Source organism: Chamaea fasciata, unplaced genomic scaffold, assembly GCF_029207755.1.
Source record: "Chamaea fasciata isolate MVZ Bird 193981 ecotype frontalis unplaced genomic scaffold, bChaFas1.0.hap1 SCAF_16, whole genome shotgun sequence".
NCBI lineage: Eukaryota > Metazoa > Chordata > Aves > Passeriformes > Sylviidae > Chamaea > Chamaea fasciata.
Window position 1 is genome coordinate 6,724,576 of NW_027094101.1, and position 25,667 is coordinate 6,750,242.

Below are 25,667 nucleotides of genomic sequence, written 5' to 3' on the forward strand. Positions count from 1 at the left end.
TCAGATAATAATATAATATCAGTGAAAAAGGATGGGACTAGAAGATGGCCTCCTGCTTCGAAAATAAACATCTTGGCTGCACCAAGTCTTTTTACTAGCAGCAGGAGCTGATTATACAGGCACTGTTCAATTCCATTGCCTTTATCTCAGTTAAGGAATACAGGTTGAGTTAGGCTCATACATCAGCTTCTTCTGCAAAATTATTTAAGTATTTCCTTCTCCCAGAAACCTGCAATAAAGTTCTTTGCCTCCCTTTTCTTCCCCCATCATTTTTTTAATGCAGCACATTTTACCTGCAAAACAAGAACATCTCTAGCTAAAAACATGACAGTAATAATGCACTTAATCAGATTATTCTCAGCTCCATTAATTCCATGTAGATTTGAATACAGCAGTTAATACATAAACAAGAATATTAACATACTAGTTGCCCAGTATTCAACTCAGTTTTTTTTCTGTGAAAACTACAACCACCAGCAGCAAAAACACACCTCAAATATCGATGACTCAGTCCCAGGCTGAATGTCAGAGCATAGAGAACCTTACAATACATTGTGTGTAACAACAGCAACTAAAAATAGTGATGAAAGAGAAAAAAATGACCCAGCACTACCAAGCTTCTTAGGATTACTTGCTGGTTCTTGCATCCTTAAAATTAGATGGCAGCACCCAGCCCAGCAGGCCAGACCCCAGCCCTGGCAAATACCCCAGCAAGGCTCTCAGCCCAGCTCCAGCTGAAGTGATTGTCACAGCAAATGTGATTCCTACATCTGTGATAACTCCCCATGGATTCTTCTTCCATGACCTACCTGAGCCCCTCCAGCCACTCATACTCTCTTTTAGTGTGTCTACACTGCTGGTAGAGTTGGAGACCATCATCCGAAAAGCAGAGAGAGCAACCCAGAGGGCATAAAGCACTAGAACCAGGGGCTTTCAAACAGGCCCCCTCCTCTGAAAGGACAGCGGGGTGCTGGCTCCCAGCTGACTGTCCCTGTCTCCTGGAGCTCCTCACTCTCCTACATACGGCTCAGCTGATCACAAAGCAGCTGCTACCATTTGCAGCCAAGGGATACTAACACTTATTCCAGACTTTTAAAGAGGTTTTATTGGGATTGAAGTGTAATTGCCACACTGCAGTCCTCATGTCATCATTTTCCTTCCTGCTCAGATGCATGGGAAGATCTAAACATTGAGGACCAAGAGCTATTTCCATGACTTCCCCATGATAAACTGTGACACAGCACTAAAAATCCACATAGGAAGACAGAAGATTCAACCACCTTCCAGCCAGCTGCCTGGTGCTATGGCAGGCTCAGAAGTTGGACAAATTTCCTTCTGGGGAAAGGAGAAGGTGCTCACCAATGCTCCAGGGTGCCTGGCAGCAGGAGCTGACACACTCAGAGCCCATGGAGGGGCCACCCTTCCAACCCAGGCCTGTGGCAGCACCTGCTCTCCCTCCTCTTCACCATTTCCCTTAGAGCCATTCAGTGTTATTCATGGAGCTTCAACAACTGTTCTGTGGTGGTGCTGCAGGAGCAGAGCCTGTTTTCCCCTGGGGGAGCCAAGTGTCCCTGCTGGGGAATGCAGGAGGAGGGACGGAATGCCAGCCCTGCACTCCCTGTCAGCCTCCAAAGGAACCACAGTGATCAATGGAAAACCACAGGAGCCCAGCAGACAAGGACAACTGAAGTGGAGAAGCAGCACACAGGGGCCTTTCTTTAGTTCCCCAGGGTCAATCTGATTGTTACCAAACATGCTCCAGAGCCAATCTGGGTTACCAAATTATCACAGCACGCAGCTGGCAGTAGCATCACATATTTCCCCTTTGCCTCACTGACCCACTTGCTTCCTTGAGAAACCAGGAAACCAGCTAGGCACCTGAAGCCACATCTTTGTCACCTTCGCAGCCAAGAGAGGATTTTCACCTTATGCTAAACACTCATTCTCTTCCTTCACCACATTTCTGTGTTGCCAAGAGAGCTGCCTGGCTCTAACATCTCCTTCCCACAAAGCCAATAAATAAGCCACTCCAAAAATAAGATGTCAGGTTGAAATATCAACCTGTACCTATTCTTTTACACTACATTCTGCCTCCAGACATTTATGTTTTTTATTGTTTCCAATCCCTACATCCTCAGCCACAGCTACATACCTAATTTCCTACCAGTGGCACAGCGAGAGACAACGTTTGGCTAAGCACAGACCTTCTGCACACACAGCAAAAGCTCTCTGGTTCCACCAAATAAGAACCAGCAAAAACACAAGTTACTCCTTTTACAAATCAGTGTCATTGCCTATTTGTGTTTTACCATACACAGAACTACATAAAGGAACAGTTGGGGGAGAGAAGGCAGGAAAAAAAGTTAACTTTGTAAACTAAGCAGCAAACTCGGTCCTAAAAATACTTTTCCTTTTCATTATTGTATCTCTGCTGGCAGGCACCCAACCACCTTTTTGTTAAGGCATGGTTCTGGATGCCATCTTTGCCCCACTGAGGTTCAAATTGGAGGCATCCCTCACCTCACCAACCACTTCAGTCTAAATTAGGAGCAACAAACCCCGAAGATATCAGTGCTTCAGCTGGAAGCCACTGAGATGCAGGCACGTGCTTTAAGTGGGACAGGATACACAAAGCGGTCAAAATACTGCATTTATAATGGAAAGGGAAATTCATACTTCTTTGTGGCTGTTTCCATTCACTGACCCTTCAAAAAGGCTACTATTTACAGCCACCATTAAGAGAAAAAAAAAATATATATAAACTGTTGATAAAAGATATAAAAATATGTATGCTAGATTCAGGAATGCAGAGCCAAGAGCAAGGTTTAAAAATGACAACTCAAACTGCACACTGCTACTGTCACAGTTCTGTCACTTAGAGAGGAGAACAAGAATGCTACATTTAATGCAAAATAATCCAATAATCCAGAGACTTCTGTTGTGCCATTTTTTCAGTTATTTCCACCTAAGGGTCAAGGCAGGGGAAAGGTTCTGAAGGTGTTTCTGATGCACACATGCACACTTCTGACCAGAACGCTGTTTTTCCAGAGCTCCACAAATTTTGTTTCCTCTGTGTGCCAGCTCCTCTGTTTCAAACACGGCCTAAAATTCTCAGTCACTGCCATGCTCCTGTGTGACAGCTGGAGCTGCAGAACCCCCGTGCCAAAGCCATCCCCAACACTCACCAGCACTGAGCACTGCATTCTCCTCAACCACTTTGGAGACATAAGCATCAGGGTTGATACAGAAGTCACTGGAGCCCTGGAGAGATGGGAGACAAAAGGCAAAGGGAATATCAAAGCACACCAGCATCAAAGAGCAGTTGAGACAGGTTAACATCAGGGAACCTTCTATTCTAGGGGTGTTTCAGATGCTGAGGTCTCTCATCACCATCCCCAGCAGCACTGCTTTACACAAGCACAGCAGTGCTGGAGTAATAGATATCACAGAGAAGGAGCAGCTCTGGACTTCTCCTGGATGCAAATTACTAGGACAGTTACTCAGATCAGGATATGCTGTAAAACATGCACAGCACAACATTAATCTGCTGTCTGCTAAACCTGCAGAAAAGGGTGAATGGGATTTGGATGTGAGCCACTTACCACAGCCACAGCCAGCTCCAGGCCCAGGGATCCCCAGCTGACAATCAGGGCAAACACCCCAAGCAAGCACACCCTGTGGGAGACAAGACAGATGGCAGATGCAGCAGCTCTGGTTTCAAGCCGTTCCTTTCACTAGATGTATTATTTGGGGTCCAAAGCAATCACCAAACCCAAGAAATTGTCAACCACCAACTGCATGTTCAGATAAATAATCCTATTTTAGATTTCATGGACAGCAACAACCAGAGACGTTCGTATCCAGCTGTTGGTTACCATATTACCTGCCCTAGAGCTACAAGGGAAGGGAGAAGTAGGGAAGAAAAGTATTATTCTGCTTCTGGCAGGGAAACCAAAGGCACAAAGCCACAGAGGTGGCAGTAGGGGAGGCAGATTGGCAGGAGGTTGACTACAGTCCCATCACTTCCACTGTTCCCACTCCGGACTTCATTTTCCAGGTCCAAAGATACCCAAAGAAAAATATGCTAAATAAAGAAAGTCCCTCAAAACTACACTGCTCCAAAACTGGAGATATCTCTGCCATGTCTACAGTAAATGAGGCTGTTGGGTGTCAGCTCTCTATGGCTACAGATGGTGGGAGGGAACACAGCCTCTGTTAGCACACCTTTGTTCTGAGCTGGTGCAGCCGAACAGCACCCAAACATCCCACACAGCTCCAGGAGAGAGACAGTCACCTGCAGTGACTGGAACTACAGTTCAGGTGCCTACCACTGCCATGTGAGTCCATCTCTGCACAGACTTCAAGTTCTGCTCTGACAGCTGGACCTCATTACTGTCAGAAATAGTGGGACGTGTCAGAGGGATGCCAGAGCACTGCTCTCAGTGACATTCAGGAGCACACACTCATGGAAAAGGCTTTTGCACTTCCCAACCAGCACATTAACTCTTCACCCTTGCTGTCAGTATGAGTGGTTGAGATATTTAGGCTATAATGCTCCTCAACTCCCTCAGGTACAGGGCTGCAGACTAATAAGCAGTTTCATTTTATCTGTTTCTATCTTCAAAGCAAAGAGACACTGGCTTGCTCTCTTAGGCATGCTTTTTCCCCTCAAGCTTTGAAACATAAGTAGATCTCTTCCCACCCACACCCTGAACAATACAAAAACCTGCTCATAACCAAGACATTCTTTATTCAAACCTAGTACAACCATCTCTGTGAGGAAGGGACATATCATTTTTCTGCTACATTTGTCTTGCTGAATACTAGAGCTTTAAAAAAATAAACCTATGGGTCTCCATCAAAAAAAAACCCATAACCCTCAGTTTAGTAACTTATTTTAATTCCAAATAATCCTTATTCTGTGAGTGGATCTATGCCTCATCTTGCAGAAGTAAGGGAGGTTCACCAGACTGACATCTGTGCTGCACTCTGAAATGAGACACTAAAGACTTTATTATGCCTTTTCCAAATGGATGCAAAAATTATCAGCCATGGATCAGCAAGGTTCTTGGGTTTATGACATAAGGACAACACAGCTTGGTGCCTCCAGCTGAGCATGTTAATCAATAAGACACATTTGTTGTTTTACTTTAAATGAAGATGACTGGGTCAGTAACTGATTGCTTGGCTAAAAGATCTAAACCTGGCATTTCACCATCTTGCCTGGCTGTGATACACTTGTTTCTTTGTGCCATGTGCTCCCTTTAGGGAATGCCTTAATATGAACTTCTGGCTAAAGGGAAATGAGATTCTAATTTAAACCCCGGGTTTGCCATCTGTGCGTACACTTGGACTGTTGTCTGTATAGTCTGCCAGGTATGAAATCATCTGGTAAATAATAAATCTGGATACACATTCCAATTATTAATGGCATCACCACGAACCAGGATAAACCCTTGGCCATGTCAGTTATCAAACTGTCACTGTGTTTATGATACCAGGATCTCTGCCAAATATGCCAAGCCACAAGACAGGGAGAGGAAGAAATTTTTCCCGGAATGGGGCATTTTCAGTGCTTTTGAGAAACAGACACACATTAACATTGCAGCACCATGGCAACAAGACTCCTTCTCATAACTGTGCAAACCATTGCTTGTTCTCAGTTTAACATTTCCTCAGGTGTGACAGCCCCAGGTAACGAGAGCAGATAGTGACACAGAAGGCAATGCTGCAGGTTGCGTAGACACATGCAATGCTTATCATCAATTAACAAATGCCTTCCCAGCTGCAGAGAATTGAGGGGAGATTTTTTTAAAGCCTGTAACTTTAAGGAAGGATGTTCACATTGTTGTCTCCCAGCAAATGGAAGCTTCCACTGGCACCCAGTGGGAAGCAGACAGCCTGGATGAGTTCCTCACCTTTGATGAGGAGGCAATGAACACCAGCAGCATGGCATTCTATAGCTCAGGAACCTTCCTTGTATGAAGCCCTAACTATTTCCACAGAGCTACGCTCCACAATGTCTCTCTACTCAGAGGCAAGGGTAAGATGTTCAGTTTCAGATGTCCTTGATACCACCTGACAACAGGTAGAGGTTCCCACTAGCAGGCACTCGCATTCAGCTGACTTTCCTTATGCCCTGTTCCCAGGTCAAGACTTACCCCATCAGAATGGCCCTGGAGTTCCTAATGAGCCCAAAGAGCACCAGCAAACATATCAGGACATTAAACAGGAGCAGGCCCAGGTATCCCAGCCACCTGCAGCAAACAAAAAACACAGTCTGCAAAGGAAAACTGGTGTGCAAAAAGCACAGATCAAGGACTGTTGTGACTTCTGGGGAAAACACAGTCCTTCTCTTCTCCACTATCACCTCCAAAGATTAATCTTCAGAGAGCTCTGGATATTTGTGGGATTGGAAGTTGAGGCAGGTAAAAGCATTTACACAACACGCTCGGAGCAAACAGTTGTGGAGAAATGAGACTGCTAGTGTTTTCTTGTGGGATGTTATATGCACTGGTCATCATCAGAGGAAGAAAAGGCATTGCAGCCTCTTGAACTTCCTAGATGTTTGTTAGGAAATGCTTCAGTTATTCATTCCACATGTTTGGATAGAGATTTTCTTTTGTGGAATACAACTGATGTAATATCTTATTTAATTTGTTTAATAAAAAGGAATGTTAGGCTTTGGTATTAACTTAGAGAACTACTGCCATTTTCTACTCTATTTAATGTGTTCTTTATGCACTTATTAGCACAGAGCAGAAGCTTTATCTGGGGCTGGTTTTTTTCCCCAGTGCTAGAACACAAACTACAGATTTTGTAGATTGAGAATAAATTTCTCATCAGTTGGCAATAAAGACACTTAAGGAAAAGAAGCTGTGCATTTTGATTTAAACTGAATGCAGTCCTGCAGTTAGAAACAAATCAGCTCTGTGGGCCAAGAGCACCTGCAGCAATATACAGAGCCTTTGGCTCAGCCACCCAGAGCACGCACATAATTTTTGCAAAACAAGCCAAAGCAGATGCTGCAACCACTACACTACAGCATGCTACACACCTGTACCAGTCATAGAGGTCAATCTGAATTGCTAGCTCCTCCAGAGACAGCTCGTCATTCTTCCAAAAGGGGATCTCAGTCGTTTGCCTGACCAGATCATCCAAGAGACTTTGCAGTTTCTGGACAATTTGCAGATAGTCTGTCTGCTTCTTGAACATCTCCTCCAGGACCAGCAAGTTTGGTTCCACTGTTTGGTTCAGGGCCACTGCAGTGTCCAGAACCTATAGTATGGGAAAGAAAAAGGGGCATAAACAAATTTTAAAAAAATAATTAAAACACAGGAAGCCAAGGAAGTAAAAAGGGAATTCAATCTTACTAGCAAGTCATGGGCAGCTTCCAGATTACCAGTCCTCTCTCTCAAGAGGCTCAGACTGCTTACCCTTCATAAGCAACTTAAATAAGGGAGATTGTTTGCAAGTAGTCCAATGATGGCACCTCAGCTGAGCCTTAACACATGCACATATTTTGCAGCCATCAGGGTTGCAGTATGATACCATGAAATTAGAGATAGCACAGGAACAACCAGTGGTACTAAAATGCTACATTTTACTAAGATTTGTCTGCTTTGGCCTGCCTCCTCTTCCGGGTGTGGAAGAGAGAGCTGATCACAAGCTGTTTTTAAACCCAGCAGAGAGAAGGCTTCACTCAACAAGCTGCATTCGCTTGGTTATTTTTAGAAGAGAGGAAGAAATCACCCCGCCACTTAATGGAAATTTTAGCACAACTCCAAGCCCAGATACGAAGAGAAAACAGGAAGAGACACAGGCACAGCCAGATCCAGGAGGAGAGGTGCCGAGGTAGGCTGCTCATTGCCTCAGGCCCCGTTTTTGGGGTGCTCACCCTGTCCTGGACGCCGGCCACGGTGCGGTTGGCGTGGCGCAGCGAGTACGTCAGCCGGTGGATGCCGTCGCTGGTCTCCCCATTCCCGTAGAAGCCCACAGCAATGCCAGCACTGCAGAGAAAGAAAAGAATCAAAGGGCAGAGGTAAGGCTAAAAGGCAAGGGTGTAACACAGGGCTGATGGCTCCAGTGCACTGGGTGGTCACAGCAGGGCTTTCCACAAAAAAGGCAAAGCGCTCCCTCCCAAAGAGAACTGCGGTCGTGCTGCTTCTTGGTATGCACCTGTAAACATCCACAGCCAGCAGTTCTCCACACAGCATCCACAGGGCACACAGCCGAACACAACAAGCCTATTTCATTCATGGTACAATAATGAAAGTCTGTTAGAGAACTGTTTGGGAGCTCAGGTCCGGCCATGGACAACCAGAAATCCATCCAGTGGCTCCTGAGGGAGCTGCCACTGCTGTGCTAGGAGACACGTGCCTTCTCGGGACATGAAATACGGATTATTTTGTTACATTTTTTTAAAGCGGGACACAAAGAGCTTGCTTTGACCGCTTGCCCATGGTGGTGGTTCCTCCAGATACATTTTCCATGCCCTCTTCTCTACCCTGTGAAATATCTATGAACATTATCTTGGTTTATCTTCCCATTAGAAACATTTCTGTCACACTGATTTAGAGTACTGGGAAGGGAGGCTTAACAACTTACTGGGACAAAAAGCTTATTTATTTTTAAAGCAAGCAAATTTCAAGCTTGCAGACACAATTCAACTCCAGCTGCTTAGCAAATTACCACCTATCAGCTGATTTTCTATAATTGTCCACACATATCAGTCTGCCCCAATTATGAAGAAAACCATATTAGCTTAAGCCTCACTTAAAGGAGGAAGATCCTGTAAATGAGTTGCAACCAGAGGATTATCTCATGCAAGTCAGCAATACCTCTTCTATTAAGAGATCACTGCAGGAACTCACAGTTCCTCTTCCCAAGCCTGTATTTCCTAATAATAGAGAAGGAAAGAACTTGTGAAGGGATCACACAACTAAACTCAGGGCAAACCAACCTTACCAGGACACAGTTTTTCTGTTCCTGTGTTATATTCAGCTTGAGAGCACCCAGGACCTTTTCTAGGAAGGTTCTCAAGACACCAAGGTTGTGTTTGTGGCAGTGCAAAGGAAGGTGGTGGTGACGATCCTGTTGTAAATCTAAACTTATTCCGGATGAAACATTTAGTTCCTTCACCACAACTCTGTGTGCTGTTCCTGCCCTTGCTCCTCTCCTCCAGGAAGACACATCCATTCCTCCTTTCCTAGGCCCTGCTTCAAAAGAGTGAGCAGAACAATGTAGTTCACCTGGTCACATTTCTCTTCGTACGTGACAAGAAAGAGAAGCAAAGATCATGATCTGGAAGCAGACCCACTAGGAAAATCTGTGTCAGCCTCATGCTTTTTCCAGCAATTGAATCTCCATAAATTATAGAGAGCTTGGCCCATAAAAACCTCAGCTGAGGAGTCTTCTAGGGACAAGAGGCAGCCTTCATAAACAGAAAGATAGGCAGCAGCTATGTAACGAAATATTTAGCATTAGTAAAAGAAATGGGCCTCTTTCTCCGGGTACACCAGTCCTCAAACATTTTCCCAATGCAAATCGTGCTGATAACTAAAGAGAGAAAAGCCCTCTGCATTCCTCCCTGGTTGCAGCTATTATCAGAGCTTGATAACACATGCCTGGGGTGCACGGGGGTGGAAGGGATAAAAAAGACATACTCCCCCCTCCCCCTGAAGCAGAGATTACAGAAGCAGAGCTATGCCCAGGATAAGGCACCCCATCACAGAAATTACAAAACCAAATTTCTCCTTGTCTTATCAGAGCTAAGGAATTCACACAGACCCTCTCAGCCTCCTGAGCTGCAGAAAACATTAACAGTTTTTCTACCATGGGCACCAAATAAATTCTAGAACATTCTTGACATTGAATAGGGAGATCTGACCCCTTTAATTAGCGAGCAATTTCTATTCAGCCTGTTTGCAGCTACTGGAAGCCTATTCTTTCAGCAAAGGCTTGGTAAGTGCCCAAAACCTGCTGCTTGGCTCTCAGTATTCCCAGCACAGAGGCACAGTTTTGGTGGGAAAGACTCAGAAACAGGTCTCTGAAGTAGCAGCAGACACCTCGTCCTTGGGGATGCTGCACAGATCAGCCAGTTTATTCACAGGTACCCGCTGTGAAGTGCTGGAAATACAAACAAGTGACTTTGAACTCGTTGCCCTGTTGGAGGCAGATCCACCCTGGCAGTTTTCCACAGGCTTCCCATCCTGCCCGGTCCAAACCACAGCTCCCACTGCCCTGGCCCTCCAGGCACAGCCACTACACCTGAAAGAAAACACTACAGCACAACAATTGGGATAAAAGCCATTTCATCCCAGTAATAAACTCCTCTAGACATGAGACTGACACATTCAATGCAAATTACACATGAAGTGTTAATTATTCCATTCCTGCCCTGCAAAAGCCAGCTCTGCAGTCACACCCTGTGCTAGCAAGGGCCTCTTACACTGCCAGTCCTTCCCCTAGGAACAAGCCATGCAGTTTTGTGGCTCTTCTCCTTTCTGTCAGGGTAGGGAGGGAAGGAACCATCCCAAAAGCCCGGGCCGGGGGCAGCTGTGCCTGAGGAGGGGGCAGAGCTGAAGGGCAGGCAGGGGGCAGCTGCTGCTGCTTAGCTTTGCTTGCATTTGGCTTCATCTAAATCCAACAGTTGTTTCAAATCCCTGCCCACACACACACTGATAGGAGTTGCTATTGTTTAAAGCAGATTTAAGGATTTACACTAGTTTTTAACTACCTTTTATATGATTAAAAAGGAACAAAGGGGCTCCTTCTATTTAAGAGCATTCTTTGAAAATAAAAATAGATCAACTCATCTTAACCCAACAGCATAAGGCCTTGGGGTCATGATAAATCACCAGGCTTCTTGCACGAACCCCGGAAGGCACACTAGCCTAAGATACAGCAGATCCATCTCCCAGTACAGGATGACAAAATCATCACCCAATGGATGTATTTCTGTCACACAGCCTGGATACAGGAACAGCATTCCTGAATAACACAGCTCTTTTCCACCCTAGCACCCTCTGGAAGATACTCCAACACATTTTCAATGCTTCTATAGAAAAGTCATGTCTATTTCTGCCAGTCTTGCTTCTGTTGCATTCCCCTTCGAGTGCACGCACCCCTCTCTCCTCCCAAATCCATACTCTCCCATCCTCAATTCCTCCTCCTAAACCTACCTTTGACAGCCTCCTGTTGCTTTCACTACAACCACCACTCCTCTGCTTTCCCTCTCACTCATATTTTTGAATAAAATCTTTAAAAATCAGTTTATCATGGTCTTACAGGCCATCTACAAAGTTGCTCCTGCTATTCAACACTGCACTTTAAAAGCCACTTGGCTACTCAATAGTCTTGGGTAAGTTTTAAGAAACCCACTTATTTAAGTCAAGAAAACACTGCACTTGGAGCTTAAAGCTAACACCACCCGTGCACACCCACAGACACACACACCAGGGACACAGAACTCCACAAGCTCTTCAGAGAGTTGTACAAGTGAGGTGGAAGAAGGGCACGCCAGGATTTCTGTGTTTTCCTACAGATACAACAGCGTGATCTGAACTCCGGCAGGGTGCAAACACACTTCAGTATCACTTCTCGGTAAGACTCAAGAAATTCAAGTGTGGAGAGCAGCTTTCCCATGGTTTGTGTGCAAGAATCACATGTGCTTTGGACACCTAGGAAAAGAACCAGAAATACCAATCAAGTGTAATTCTGATTTTTTTTGCAATGTGACCTGCAAAAAACAAAAAAAAAAAAAAAAGTTTTCTGTACTTACGCATGATGAACATCAGAGCATCAATCTGACACAGAGAGGATATCTGTGCTTTCTAGTGGTGAGATCCTCCTGCTGTAATACCCTCACTCACACTGTGACCCCCTGGGTACCCAGACACCAGTCTGGAAAGATGAGCACTAGCCATTCACATCACATCCTAAGAAATGAATAATCTAACTACACCAAGTCATCTTTAATTACAGGAACTTCATAAGAAGAGCCCTTTTTAGACTTCAAGTTCTCAGGAGGAATGTTAATTTGTCTGTCTAATTACCACCTTGCACTTTCACACCAGGGGAAAGTGCTATTACTGGCACTTGATAAAACAAGTTTTTACCATTTATTTGCACCCATTTCTTTCTGATACCCCCTCCACAAAGCTTTCTCCCCACCCTTGGAGCTGAGGGCCCTTCTGGAAGAATTAGGGTCACCTAACCAGTGGGTCAGATGGTTTATAGGACAATTCCCCACACACAGAAACCAGTCAAAATTGGTAAGGACTAGAACTGAAGTATTAATGAAAAAATCTAGGCTAAGCATTCCTGCAGCTTTGTGGCAACTGGGAAGACTCATTAGAGACATTTTGTTGGAGAGCTCCTGTTAACCAGTTATGGCTGTGCTGGCTCAGCACTCTCGCTGTTGCGGGTCATTAGGAAACAGCGATGCCGAGCACCCAGCAGCACTCACAGCACAAACAGCCCCCTAGGATGGAGGGAACCCAGAGAAGCATGTTCTAGGCACAGCTGGACTTAACCAGAGTTAACCACTTCTCAGCTAGTAGGACAACAGTCCCCTTCCAAGTACTCAGGCAGACCAGACATGCTGCTGGTTGGAACCTCTCAGTGCTTCAGCACCCAGAGCCACAAAACTGCCTCCCAAGTCAGGCAGAGGGTCAGAACAGCCTTTTACCCCATTAGGACAGCTGGTCTGGCTCTTCTGTTAGACGTGACACACAGCTGGGGTAGGATAGGCTACATCCAGGGGGATAATCTATAATCAGTGCTAGCAGGAAGTCCCAAGTAGATACCAACAGTTGGAGTCAGCTTGTCTGGAGCTGTGTCTGCATTCCCAGGCACAGACAGAGCACGGAGTGCCAAGAGACTCTGCTTTGAGGGCACTGTGGCATCCAGCTGCTGCAGAGAGGCAGAAAACCAAGCTCAGCCCTGCAGGAGAACAGCAGCACTCGGACAGCACCTTCCTCACCATGATGGCACCAACCTGCTCCTGCTCAAGCATGCTGATTTCAGAGAGGAAATCAAACAACTAACTAAAAAAGTCAAGAAAAATGATCATCCAATATCACTGTAGGTTCAGATACAACCTTATGTTATGAACCTTAGTTTTATGGTTCTGCATTTAATACTTGCAGAAACAAATTGTACACCAAGGATGAGAACCAGTGGTTCAGATTTTGAGGAAGCCTAAGCAGCTCTCCAGCTTGTGGATTTGACAGAGTCACATCAAGTTTACCAGAATTAATATGCCGCCCTTCCAATTTTAATAATCTCACATACGCTCTGGAGAAGCACAGAATACCTCCTTCTCACCCTTTCTACAATCAAAAACAAACACAACTACCACAGGGCAGCAGCTGCCTGGGTCACATTTGCTGCATAACAATAGCTAACAAGGGCCTGTAGCAGCAGCACAACTATAAATAGCATCAGCCAGAGCTTCTGTAAGAAAAGGTTAGGGCCACAGCTCTCTCGGTGGATTGGAATGGATGCAGCTGAAGCTCTTAAGATCACTAAAATAAAGGTGAATGAAGCTGAGATTTCTCTACAAGTTGTTTCGTAGTGTGCCTTTCCACCCCAGGCACCCATTCGCACTCAGCAAAGCACGGAAGAGGCTCCTTGCAAACACAGCAATACTGGCTGGTACACAAGGTCTCCTCCTCAGCCCCTGCTTCTACAGGCAAATCCACCCCCAGCTGCTAAACTCACCACAGAATGTCTGCTCTGCACTGTTTGTTCCAGCACTTCAAGGCTTTGCTGTTCTCTTAAGCGAGTGCCTCGAAAGAGCAAACACAGAAATGCATCAGCAGCACAGTGTGGCTCCCGAGCAGCTGAGCCTGGCCTTCAGGGAGCACCTCACCTCCAGAGGGATCACACAGCACACCCACCACCTATCACATCAGCAGGCTAATGCAAAAACTCAACCACAAGGCGCTGCACAATACAATCGTCTCATTGCTCCCTCCTCTCTGACTTGGGGGCTGCCCCCAGACCTGCCAGACTCACAGAGGGGCAGCTGAGAGCACCTGGAGTCTTGGGCAAGAAGAGATGATGCTTGGAATTGGAAAGAAACACAAATTGGAAAGTGCTTGATACAGGGCACACATCCAGAGGGCTCATTCTGCCCAAGTCGAAACAAGATCAGAGGCTCCTTCCTTCCATATCCACGTGTCCCTGCTTTCGGACGCCACATCATTCACTTTCTAGGAAATTATCTCCTTTTTAATTCTCCTGCCACCAATTCTCCACTAATTACTGATTTTTTTTCTTGGCTTTCAGCAATCCTTCCCTCCACCTCACCTCCAAAAGCTTCTCTTGCTCAGTCATAACAGGAAACACTGCTGACCCTGGCACCATTACCAGCAGCCCTTGGAGATGGCACGTTACTGCGAATAACAAAATGCAGCAGGCTACAAAATCTGAACATTCCCTCCAGTCGAACACCAATCCTCCCAAACCCAAAAGAATCATCTGTGACTCTTTCTTCCTAATCTACTCTCCCACACATAGTGATTCTTTTTGGACACCAGGCTCTGAGAAATCTGCATTTAGACCTGATAAATATTTCAGCTGCATCCATGCTGCTTAAGCGATAAGCTCCCAAGGACAGAGGGTCCTTGATTTATCACTTGAAAAGTATCAAAGAGCAGGGCATTAACTATTCCTTTTCACATTGCTCAAACCACCAGGCAGCTCCACAAGCAGTAGAAAGGAAGGAGATACATTTCAGACATTTAAAAACATACACACATGAAATGGAAAAAGAGATTATTGCCAACATGTAGAGGCAGAGCACTTGAGGTGTGAGGATGTGTGTTGGATCTAATCACTAATAATGGGATGGGGTTTTATAAGTTTTTTATTTCATTATCAGTTTCCGTGGAGGTGGAGACATAAAAGACGGTAAAACTCACGCTATGACAACAGAAGTCAAAGTTCTCTTTGTTACAAAGCCTTTTAAAAGTTTTTTAGCCAATAGACTGATGCTGAAAGTTTACAAGCATCTACTTAAGCCAATCAATAAACACTACACCTACACCTTGCAGCATACAATAGTTGCTTGTTCTATATTTTTTTGTAGCTCAGAAACATTCTATGCTCCAAATATTTCAAGGCCTAAAACTCAACTCTGTTTCAAACTTCTATCTATGTAAGTTTATACTGAAATTCTCATCGAGGCAGGAAACAGTTTGATTGGTCACAGTCCAGCGCTTCATGGGCCTCCTCTAGGTAGTTCTAGCAGCCTCGGAACCTTGATTCTCAGCCTCTTCTTTCTTAGATTAGTACTATTTATGTCTGAGAACACCTTGATGAATTCCTGAGGGTTCTGATAAGGATGACTAAAGCCATTTTGGCTGGAGCAAAGTGCAGCCTAAGCTGTACGGACACATTTGGGCGTACCTGCAGACGAGGGTGGCGATGATGACGCACCAGGCCGTGCAGCAGCAGTCGGCGTTGAGGTGCTCCTCGCTCTTGCGGTGCCGGCAGCACAGCCAGAAGGAGTAAAACAGCAGGAAGAGCAGGTCCAGGGCCAGGCAGGAGAGAGCAATGCCACCCAACAGCAGCAGGGCCTGCAGGAACAGAGATAAGAGTCATGAGTTAACACAGTTCGGTTTTTACTTACAGGAGAAACAGCTCCCTGTAACCCTGTAAGGACCTGTTGATTTGACTCTCACTTTCTTCATTCAATGTGTGTTAATAAATCTGTCTTTATACCTTTAAGCCTGTGCAGGCCTGAGAGATTTTTAGCCTGCTAGCAGCTGCTAACTTTTTCCCCAAGGAAAAAATTTCTCGAGAAAGCTTTTTCTCAAAACAATCTCTGTAAACAACTCTCCTTTCTCAAAACAATCTTTGTCCAGCTGGTGTTTTGCTGTTTCTCTGGTTTAACCAATGGCACTAGAGAGGTGTCGTTCCTATTCACCAATCATGTTAAGTCTGTGTCAGAACACCTTACAAAAGGTAGTAAGAATTTAGACAATAAAGCCTTCTTTTTCTATGCTCTTTGCCTTCTGAAATATTTGGAGTCTTTTGGGTCCTACAGCAACAAGTCTGGGCCTGCTTTGCTTTTCTCCTGATCCTATCTCACAGAGGGGGAAAAGAATAAACACTCAGACCACTGCGCTGAATTTGGCAAACGTGAAACCATTACAGATGGGTGCCACATCTGTCCATGGCAGGGGAGGCCAGCCAGGGATGTTTGAGGGCTCTGCAAGGCATACCTTGAAAACAAGTCACTTGGTGTGTTGGGCATGTTTTTAAAATATAAAGAGGTGATTTTTTTTTTGGTCTCACTCACTCCCCTCTCTTTGTCCCACTCGACCAAACCGCATTCTGTGCCTCAGCAGTAAATAGCTGAGCCATTTTGTCTGTCCCAGTCTGCAAATAGCCTAAGTTAATCTGAGGGTTTCCTCTTTACTACTGATCACAGGTCAGCAGATTTAGAGAACAAAAATAATAATAATAAAAAAATCGCTCAACCAGCTGCCTCTATCTGTACAGTTTTTTAATCTTCATGAATAAATATGCAGGCTTATTCATTAGAAATCCAAGTGCATGAGTGGGTTTGAAAGGGGGTGGAATTTATTATACATGCATTTTTTTAAATTTAAATCAATCTCCATGCAATGCTTCTGTTCAAGGTAGACCTAGAAGAAATGCTAAACCCCTCCATATACCATCCACATATATAGGTACAACAAAAGTGGATGCTATAGACACACTTGAAGCAGTCACAAGTTGAGTTAGTGTGAATTATACCTATTTCTAGTCATGTTCCTGGGAGGAAAGGGAAGTTGTAAGTATTTAACTCCCAATTTATTTTTATCCAAAAAATCCTGCCTAAAATCCAAAAATGCAAACCAATTTTGTTAAATAAAATAACATTTTAAAAATGAATCCATTCTAACACCATATCTAGCCACATTTTCCCACCTGCATGAATCAAGCAAAAGGATGCAATTTTATCCATAAGGTTTTTTGGTAAATCCTTGTTAGTGGTGACAAACGCCAACTTACTAGAAATCATTTAAATAACTGGAAAGAGTCCAAGCCACTTGCTGCTGCCCCAATATCGGGAATGCAGACATAGATCCGTATCAGCTAACCTAGAACAAAGCCTCGGGTTTTCAAACCAGTATCTCTTTTCCTCCCCATGCAGAAATTCCTTAAAGAACATTTATATGCTTCCTCCTGATTGAAACAATAACTTCCTTCTGATCAAAAGGAGCACAACAAAGAATGCTGAGATTAAAGTAAAGAACTTTCACGACTGGTGACCATTTCTAACAGGGTCTGGTAGGAACTTGCTCTTTGTAGGCTTTTCTTTCCCCCCTGCTCTGCTCCATAGGTACTCCCTGCGGAGTGATTATCCTGGCAAACAAGCCACACCAGGTCCTCCCCAGCCAAGAAACGTCAGCCACACATAAGGAGGTGCACACCAGTGAAACCCAAGTGCTGCACCACAAATTCTCCATGTAGGCCCTTGCTCTTGGCTTTCCCAGCCTTTAGAAACCCTCTCCCCACGCCCATGGAGCGCCCTGGGTTGGGGGGGAGCTCACAGGTGCTGCTTTCCCAAAACTAAAGAGCAGAAACTCAGCCCCTCAGTGGTGCAGAGTGAGCTCTGGGATCTCTCTCTACCAGCGAGGAGTGGGGGTGGAAGGGAAAAAGCCCAATCCCCCTTTCCCATGCTTTCTCCAGATGGTGGGAGCGCTGCTGGAGCTCCTGAGCAGAAAGGGGCCTCCGAGAGGGGAGCTGTGCTCAGAGCCCCTCGTTCCCCCACTTCTGAAGCCTTGCCATGAACGAGCCCTCCATGCTAATTTAACTAACACATTTGGCATACCAAAGCTCCTCAGGGATATCCTTTATTTTTTAAACATGTCAGGCTGCTGTAAGGCAAAGCTTTCCTGCCCTGCTTGCCTGCGCTTCTTTCTTCACACCCTCAACCCTCCTGCACAAGCTAAAAGGCATTGCTGCTGGAAAGACAAACTCAGCTGAAAACATCCTCCCAGCAACTCTTTTATCAGCAAAAAATCCACACTGCAGCTCCAGATGTAGGGGAACCGCCCCCATTGAAAGAAATACTAAGAAAAAAAAAAAAGAAAAAAAAAGGAAAAATGGATATTAGACAGCCAACCAGCAAGGAACCTGAAGCCCTCGCTTTGAAGGGACACTTAATATATGCTTTAAATTTGCATCTGGCCAAAAGGACTTGGCTGGCCACTCTACCACAATCTGCATTTCATTTTCCAGAGAATATTTGTTTTCCATTAATGGATATGTGCCATGGCAAGTGAAATCATCCAGCAGAGCAGTTATTAATCTTCCTGACTGATGAGTCAGTTTAGGACCCAGGGACTGGCTGGCAGTGAAAGCCTGGTCACAACCAAAGATATTCCTCTGCCTGCTTGTCAGGATTAAACGACAGTATTTAAAAAAGGGGGGTTGAGGCTGGATAAACCCTTAGACACTCTATCCTGCAAGAGCAAATCTGGGACTCGGTTATCCAAGGCCACATTATCCCAAGTAAATGTAAAATTATGCACTGGGCCTTTTGCCACAAAAGAGCATCAATTTGTCTTCGAACATTTGCTGAGCTATCAGAACCTTTAGAGCAAATGATGCATGAACTGCCCTTACAGGAAAATGGAGACAACTTGGACGAACAGCATTTTACCACTGCACTGACACTAATGGCAGAAGTGGAGACACAGCAGTCCCTGAAAACGAGAGTAAATCCAAGTAGTATCAGACAGACTGGCAGGAGAGGAAGCTGCAGTGTCAGGAAGTGCTTTCAAAATAAAAGCTGCACATAGGGAAGTAACCACAGGAGCATTGCTGGCTTGGAGAGGCACCACAGAACCTGAAAGCACTCGGTGTTGTGCAGGGATGGTGCAATGTTAACAGCTTTCCCAGCTCCAGTGTGGTTGCCAGGATTTGTGGTACTTACCACCTCCACGGGAGTATGAAGCCAAAAAAAGGGGCAGAAAACATCTAGAGTCTCATGTAGAGAAAGGGGAAACTCAGAGCACAGCCAAAACCTCCCCCACAAATCTACTCAGGGGCTGGTCAGCTCTTCCACGTGGTGTGGTGTTGATATCATTCCTAAGGACTTGTATGCAGATCAGCCTTCAGTTTGCTCCAGCCCTGCTCTCCAAGACCCTGCCTTATGTTGCAGAGGATCAAATAAACCAAGATACAGCAGTGTCTCCTGGATGAAAAACCCCCATATGAAACAGCCACTTCCAGCTTGCAAATTCCAAAGGGTGATCCACACTGTTAGTTATCCGAATACATCTATGGATTGTGATCCTGGAAGGCCAATTTTAGCTGCTGAAACAGCACTTAAGGGAGGTTTATTTCATCCCATCCAACAGACGAAGTCACAAAGAAAAGAGATCTACATAAGAACACGAGAAAAGGGATGTAAGATGTATTTGTTTTGTTAGAAAGGGCAAAAAGCCTAAATAAATCCACAAGGCACCACAGTGCAGGAGGGAGACTCTGGGCTGCATTCATGTTAAATGTCAAGGTTTACCACTGCATTAAATGCTGTTTGCTCATCACCTGACTTTACAGAAAGGTGTTGGCTTAGTGACTCTTCTTCACAACACCATGTTCATTCTGCCACGAAGGTTATTTGGCACAAAACGTCCTGGCAGCAGAATAGATTTAAGAAGTTAATTCTGAATACACAAGGGCTCAAAACAATCCAGGTGTTTATCAGGTACAAGTTTTACCAATCTCAATTTATCCAACTTCCAATTGCCACATTCTTTCAACCCTAACTGCAGTAACAGCAGAATAGTGAGCAGCTCTTCACATGGAATAGACGATTGCTATTTTACTACTAGTTGGAAAGTCCACCAAAACTTCTTAAGAAACTTGAGGGCAAAGCTGAAGCCGTCAGGTGGTTCCTGAGAAGCACTGTAGTTTCATTTTTAATTTTCCATCAAAGATTTTAAAGGTATTTCATCTTAAAACTTTGTCATTTCAGCCCTCAGAACAAAAAGAGCTACAGCTTTTGAGCACCTCAAGAGCACAGCTGTCTTAATCATTGCCAGACTGAGAATAGTTTACCTTAAAGTTAGCTTTTGCCAAAAGCAATCTTTCCATTGAATCTGCAGCTAGTAATTCTTTCTGTATTTCCATGCAATGACTCGAGATTGTGATAATGAAACAGAGAGAAGAGGTTAAAGGAGTGTGGGAAGAGAAAAACGTTCACCCAGAAGAATAAATGAAGCAACCTGGGCTGCTGCCAAAGGAGCACTCATCTCTATTTATTCCATGGAGGACGGAAGTCATCTTAGCAAGAAAAGAAACTGCTGTGGGATAGTGTCATGCCTACACGACTTCCTACACTGCTTATTTTTTTTTTTTCCTTCCAGACTTCAGGACATTTCTCTAAAAAGCTTATGTACACACAGATAAGCAGCTATGTTCTACCAAGCTAACTGAAAGGTTTTTTTTTTTTAAATGCTAGCAACACAAGGAACACTCTGACCTCCTCACCAACTTGTTCTGAACACGCTGTGTGTTGAAAGACTCGATTTTCAGCACTTAAAAAATGCTGTACGAGGTGTTTGTTGAGGTACTTGAGTGTCTCAGGATGTCACTCATCCCACAGCCCCTACAGGAGGATGGGGAACACAGCCAACCATGCATTGGCCAATGTGAGGTGGGGGGAGGATGTGGAAAGCACTGCTGATGTCAGCCTGAAGCATCTCTGTCTCCTCACAGGGGACAGCCCTTCCCAGGCCAATTCCTGTGCTCAGCACTGTGGAGGAGCAAAGCTGGGCAGGAAATGTGCTGTGGAAGAGGCTTTTCCCACGGTACTGAGATGAATTCTCTTCCATGAGGGATCCCTCTGCAACAGGGAAGAGCACCATGGAAACAGAGAACAGGTTCCACCATCTCGTCCCCTTCCACAGACATCTCCCAGGGAAAGCACACTGGTAAGGGAGTGCAGGAGATCACAGATATATTTAGGGCAAGTCCACGCTGGAGCAAGCAATATAGGCCAACACTTTGCCTTTAGCTTTTTTTAGTTATTGGCTTTCCTTTCCGGAAAGCAGGAAATGCCAAGGATTGTGTCACGATTTTTTTTTTTTTAAACACCCTAAGACGATACAAGCAGACACATTAGAATAAAAACAGATCTGCAGCTGAACCCCGTGTTAGCATGACTCCATTGCTCAATTCCATTTACCAGGCTGGTTAAATGAGCAGGCCAGTTTCCCCAACACTGCAAAGCTCCCTACACAGGCACGGCCATTATATAGTTAATTGGTATTAGAGCTGTGAACTAAAGCCACTTTAATTACAAATGAATGTTCACACAGGGTTTTAATGTAGTTTAACTAGAATGGCCTTAATTCAGTGTTGTTTCATTCACTTTAGTGCATTTAAAGTGGTTTAACTAATCTGTTTTGAATTTATTCCTCCTGTTAATTCAGATTAATCTCTCAAGTGTAAGCAACAACTAAGAAGAAGGCTAGGTTGATTAAAGATTCATCATCATTTCGTCTATACTAACATTGTGACCCCTTATTTCATCATTAAAGACTTTCAGCTCTGCCTTTATACTTGGTCCAACTCACACAAGCCAGCAGTGTAGAGGCCAAAAAGACACAACTTGCTGATCCTTGGCTTATTGCAGCAACCAACTCAAAATAATCTCTACGAAGGTTTTGAGAGCTGTGGTTGAATAATACATAGCTCAGGTATGTCTGCACACCTCAGTTTCCACAGGTTACACAGGGGCAGGTGCTAGAATTCATCAGAGCAGCTCATATCACACACCAAACAGAGATGGAAAGCACAGAGTAGAACGGATTTGCTTAACAATTGGGTTGGATATTTTTTCCTGCCCATGAATGCAGATCTAAGCTGTGCTAATCAGCAGTGAACACTGGAGTCCTATTGGGTTGAAGTCAAATAACAATCCATTTATTCCCTTAGTTGTTACCAACTCAGCAATCTCCATCTCACACAGCAAGGAAACGTTCCCAGAGGTAAGGGGGTCCTCTAAATTGGATGTTCTTATCCCTAGTTTCTCCATAGTGCTGGCTGAAAGCCTCTGTGCACTACAGTGATGAAAAGAATGAGACACTCTCACCAAACTCAGTTTCCACTGACAGGTCCCCACAGACTAAATCTTTATTAAATGAGGCTTAGCTCAGAACTGGCAGCTTGTCAAATGAGCATTCTCGCTGAAAAGGCGGATTTCCTTTCTGGGAATTCTGCAAATTCCCTTGCAGGACTCCAAAAAAACCCCACCACCACGGATGCATCAGTGGTCATGCAGGTTTTTGCCCCAAATGCCAGACCAGCCAAACGTGCAAGGAATCCTCATGGGAACAGGCCTTCAGCTTTAGAAGGTTATTTCTTCCTAGTGTTCCCAGCCGGACAAAGTTACAGCCATTAGTTAACTGTGTTAAAAGGCAAAAACCAGATAATTATTTTGGATATTGAGGTGAAGGGCACCAAAAGGGTAGCTGGAGGAATTTGGCAGGTATCCTGCACCACTCACATCCACACTCAGCTTGCCCAGCTCACCCACGGCAGATCCACACAATCCCAGCAGACATTCCTTTCCCACAGCAGATTAGCTCTCACATTCCCATCCAACAGCGGCTCCTCTACTCGAGGTCTTTTAGAAGCCACTTGATTTCCTTGCTTAGAAAACTGTATCATCCCTTAATGCCTTAAAACACAGGCTCCTCACAAGGTAATTTTCCAGCAAACTGGATAATGGAAAGAAACCCCATGCTACAAAGGAAGTATGAATTTAATGCTCCTACAACCCAGGGCTAAGCAAGCACTGCCTGTATTACCTGGCTGGTGCTCAAATGCTGTATAAATGCCCACGCCAAGACAATTCCCCATCCCCAGCCCTCCAGCAGGAGCGATGCTCCTGCAGGCCTGGAACTCCCTGAAGGAAAGACGTGGCACTGCCTGCAGGCAGGGACCTGGGCACATTGCAGAGCTCAGCACGTGAGTGAGGCAGCACTGGAGTGCTTAAAAAAAATATATAGAACAGGAAATGCTTAGGCCTGAAGCCCAGTGATTTAATCCAATTTCCATCCTTTTTTCCCTTCCCCCTCCTACAGTGTGCACTCTCAGAGACAATACACTTCATTTAGAGGGGAAAAACATGATCTCTCCTAAGTGCCTGTCCTTACACTCTATCAAGCCAAGTGCTGGGACACTGCTTTTTTCTAATCTATGATGGCCATTCATGCTCTGGCACAGACAGCAGCCTCAAGGATTTCCTTCCAAGATCCCAGCTGTACGGAGTCTGTGCTGTACTCCACGTTAGCTGTCCTTCAGCTATTGCTCTTCCTTACTAGATTTGGGTTTCAAACCCAAGTGTTGATCCTGCCCCCAAGAATTTTAAGAATTCTCCACAAAGATTGGGCCTTCCAGTAGAGATAATTAAATGCATCATCTACAAGTCTCCCATTCCTCTGCAGAACCCAAACCCTGCCCTTTCCAGGAGACATGGCACCAAGTTCAGATTAAGTGCAGTATTTAGGCTCACAGCAACTTCTTGATCTTCTTAATCATCTCTTCTTAAACCAGACAACCAAATCTGGACTGATCGGCCACTACAGAGCTTGGAGACACCGAGCCCAATCCTCAGCTCTGATGTCCTGGCAGGGAGGTCACTGCAAGCTGCACACACCAGTCACCAATATTTTGCCATTTCTGTCAGGGAGAGGATAAACAAGGCACTGGGCAGGGAGAGGAAAGAGCAGGGAAATGAGCAGAACCACCCCAAAGTGGAACAGAAAACAAACACACGTGCCAGTTGTGGAAACTTTCCCCAACCCATCAACAAGGTTAGCCCATCCCATCAGCAGGAATGGCAGTGTTTCCATGAGCATGACCCTGTAAATAACGTGGTTCTGCTCCCTTCTGCCATTATTTTGCATTGTTTTGAGCTTGCTGGTTTGTCTTCAGGCACCATTTTAATCCCATTTATGTCTTGGGAGTTTTGGCACTGAGCATCTACAGCTGCACGCTATAAACTCGAGCATTACATTTGCTGCACTGAACCACGAAAGTTATACAGAATAACAGAGAGAGAATCCAAATTGGAATGGAAACTCTTAACATCAAGTTGTTACTAATGTTAGACTTGAGAGGCAACTTAATGTTGCCTTTTTTTTAATGTATACAACTTGTTCCATATCATTAGCACAATGAAGAGGTCTTTTTCTAAACTGCAGCTATTAGGAAAATGTCTAAGAGAGAAGCTCTAGCACACACTTTGGCATTTGAAGGCACCTGAGTTTAAAAGAAAAAAAAATATTTAGAAGGAAAAGAGGTACTTTCTAGCCAAGATTACAAATCCACTGCAAATAGCTTCATAAACTGCTTTTATTAGCACTGAATAGACAGGAAGGTAGACAGCAATAATTGGGCTTCTGCATTTATGTATCAGTGGTGGCAATGGGTCATTCTAGTGTACTCAGGTGTCTTTGACAGGCAGATCCACATCCAGTTTGTGCTCAGTTTGCAACCTGAAGTGAATCTTCAGGGTAACTAACAAGAAGTTTTGGAACAACATCAAAATAACCAACAGGAAAACAACAGAGCACCGAGTTTCCATAATATTTACCTTATCCAGATTCGCTGGCCTTTGTCTACACAAAGGAAGCAGGTCAAAAGGCTGTTTACACAGCAAGAACTTAGAATACACCATAAGCCTACTACAGGGTGAGGGAAACAGCACTCCTGATTACATTAGCAAAACACATTGGTCTGGCTGCCCCCAGGACTGACCTCTGGGAGGGGACAAAGAACAAAAATGAAAGGCACACTGCCCTACATCTGCAGAAAGCCACTGCCCACTGCGCTACGGCCAGCAGCCCACATGACATCTTCCTTAAAATAATTTGTATTTGAAGTCAGCTTCAGTGCGGTTTGTCGGTCATGTGGAGAGGCTGCGAGGAGCTGGGAAGGAGCAATATCCCATGGGGAAAGCTTCTGTAAGTTTGGGAAGGGAGAACAGAGACCTCTGACCCATCTATTGACTGCGGGCCTGCACTGACCTCCTGGCACAAACAATGCAAACGTGCCATTGAACTGCCAGAGACAAACAGGTGCCACGCTTCTCACCATTAATTCACTCCAAACTGCCTCTTCTGAGACTACTACAGCCAGAGTTAAAAAAGAGAAATAATAAAAAAAACAACCAGGGGAAAGAAAGGGAGGAAATCTCTCCCTTCAACTTAAAACTGTAGCTTTCCTTCTCACAAAAGAGGCTCCTTCATGTGCAGGAAACATTTCAATATCAACTCTTCTTTTGTTTTATTTTGGGGTTGAGTTGCCTCTTTTCCTTTCCTTTCTTTAAAGAAGAAAAAAGCTCTCAAAAAAATCCTCAGGGACAAAGACTACTAATATTCACTATTGAGAACCTTCAAACCCATGAAAAAAAAAATGCCATGGAGGGACTAACAGAGGAAGCAGATCAAAAAAAACCAAAAAAAAGAAAACTATCCAAGCTAGCCAAGACCCACCACAGTCACAGCTGGAGCCCGTGTTTCTGCACCACTCACAACACTGGGAGCGTCATTAACCACCTCTCCTCAGCCTGTGCAAGGGAGGCCGGGGAGCTAAGAAAGGCCTCCTGCAGGCTCCTGGCCAAA

The 25,667-nt window shown here is 44.8% G+C and overlaps 1 protein-coding gene across 2 annotated transcripts in view; it reads right to left on the bottom strand.

Moving 5' to 3' along the window:
* Positions 1 to 25,667, bottom strand: part of TTYH3 (tweety family member 3) — a 69,303-nt gene that overhangs the window by 16,438 nt on the left and 27,198 nt on the right. For both annotated transcript variants that reach the window (XM_066197658.1, XM_066197656.1), the window contains exons 2-7: positions 15,418 to 15,587; positions 7,898 to 8,009; positions 7,058 to 7,278; positions 6,162 to 6,257; positions 3,603 to 3,675; positions 3,186 to 3,261 (exon numbers count right to left, since the gene is read on the bottom strand). In XM_066197658.1, coding sequence (XP_066053755.1) covers positions 3,186 to 3,261; positions 3,603 to 3,675; positions 6,162 to 6,257; positions 7,058 to 7,278; positions 7,898 to 8,009; positions 15,418 to 15,587 — 748 coding nt within the window. The remainder of the gene's footprint in view (positions 1 to 3,185; positions 3,262 to 3,602; positions 3,676 to 6,161; positions 6,258 to 7,057; positions 7,279 to 7,897; positions 8,010 to 15,417; positions 15,588 to 25,667) is intronic.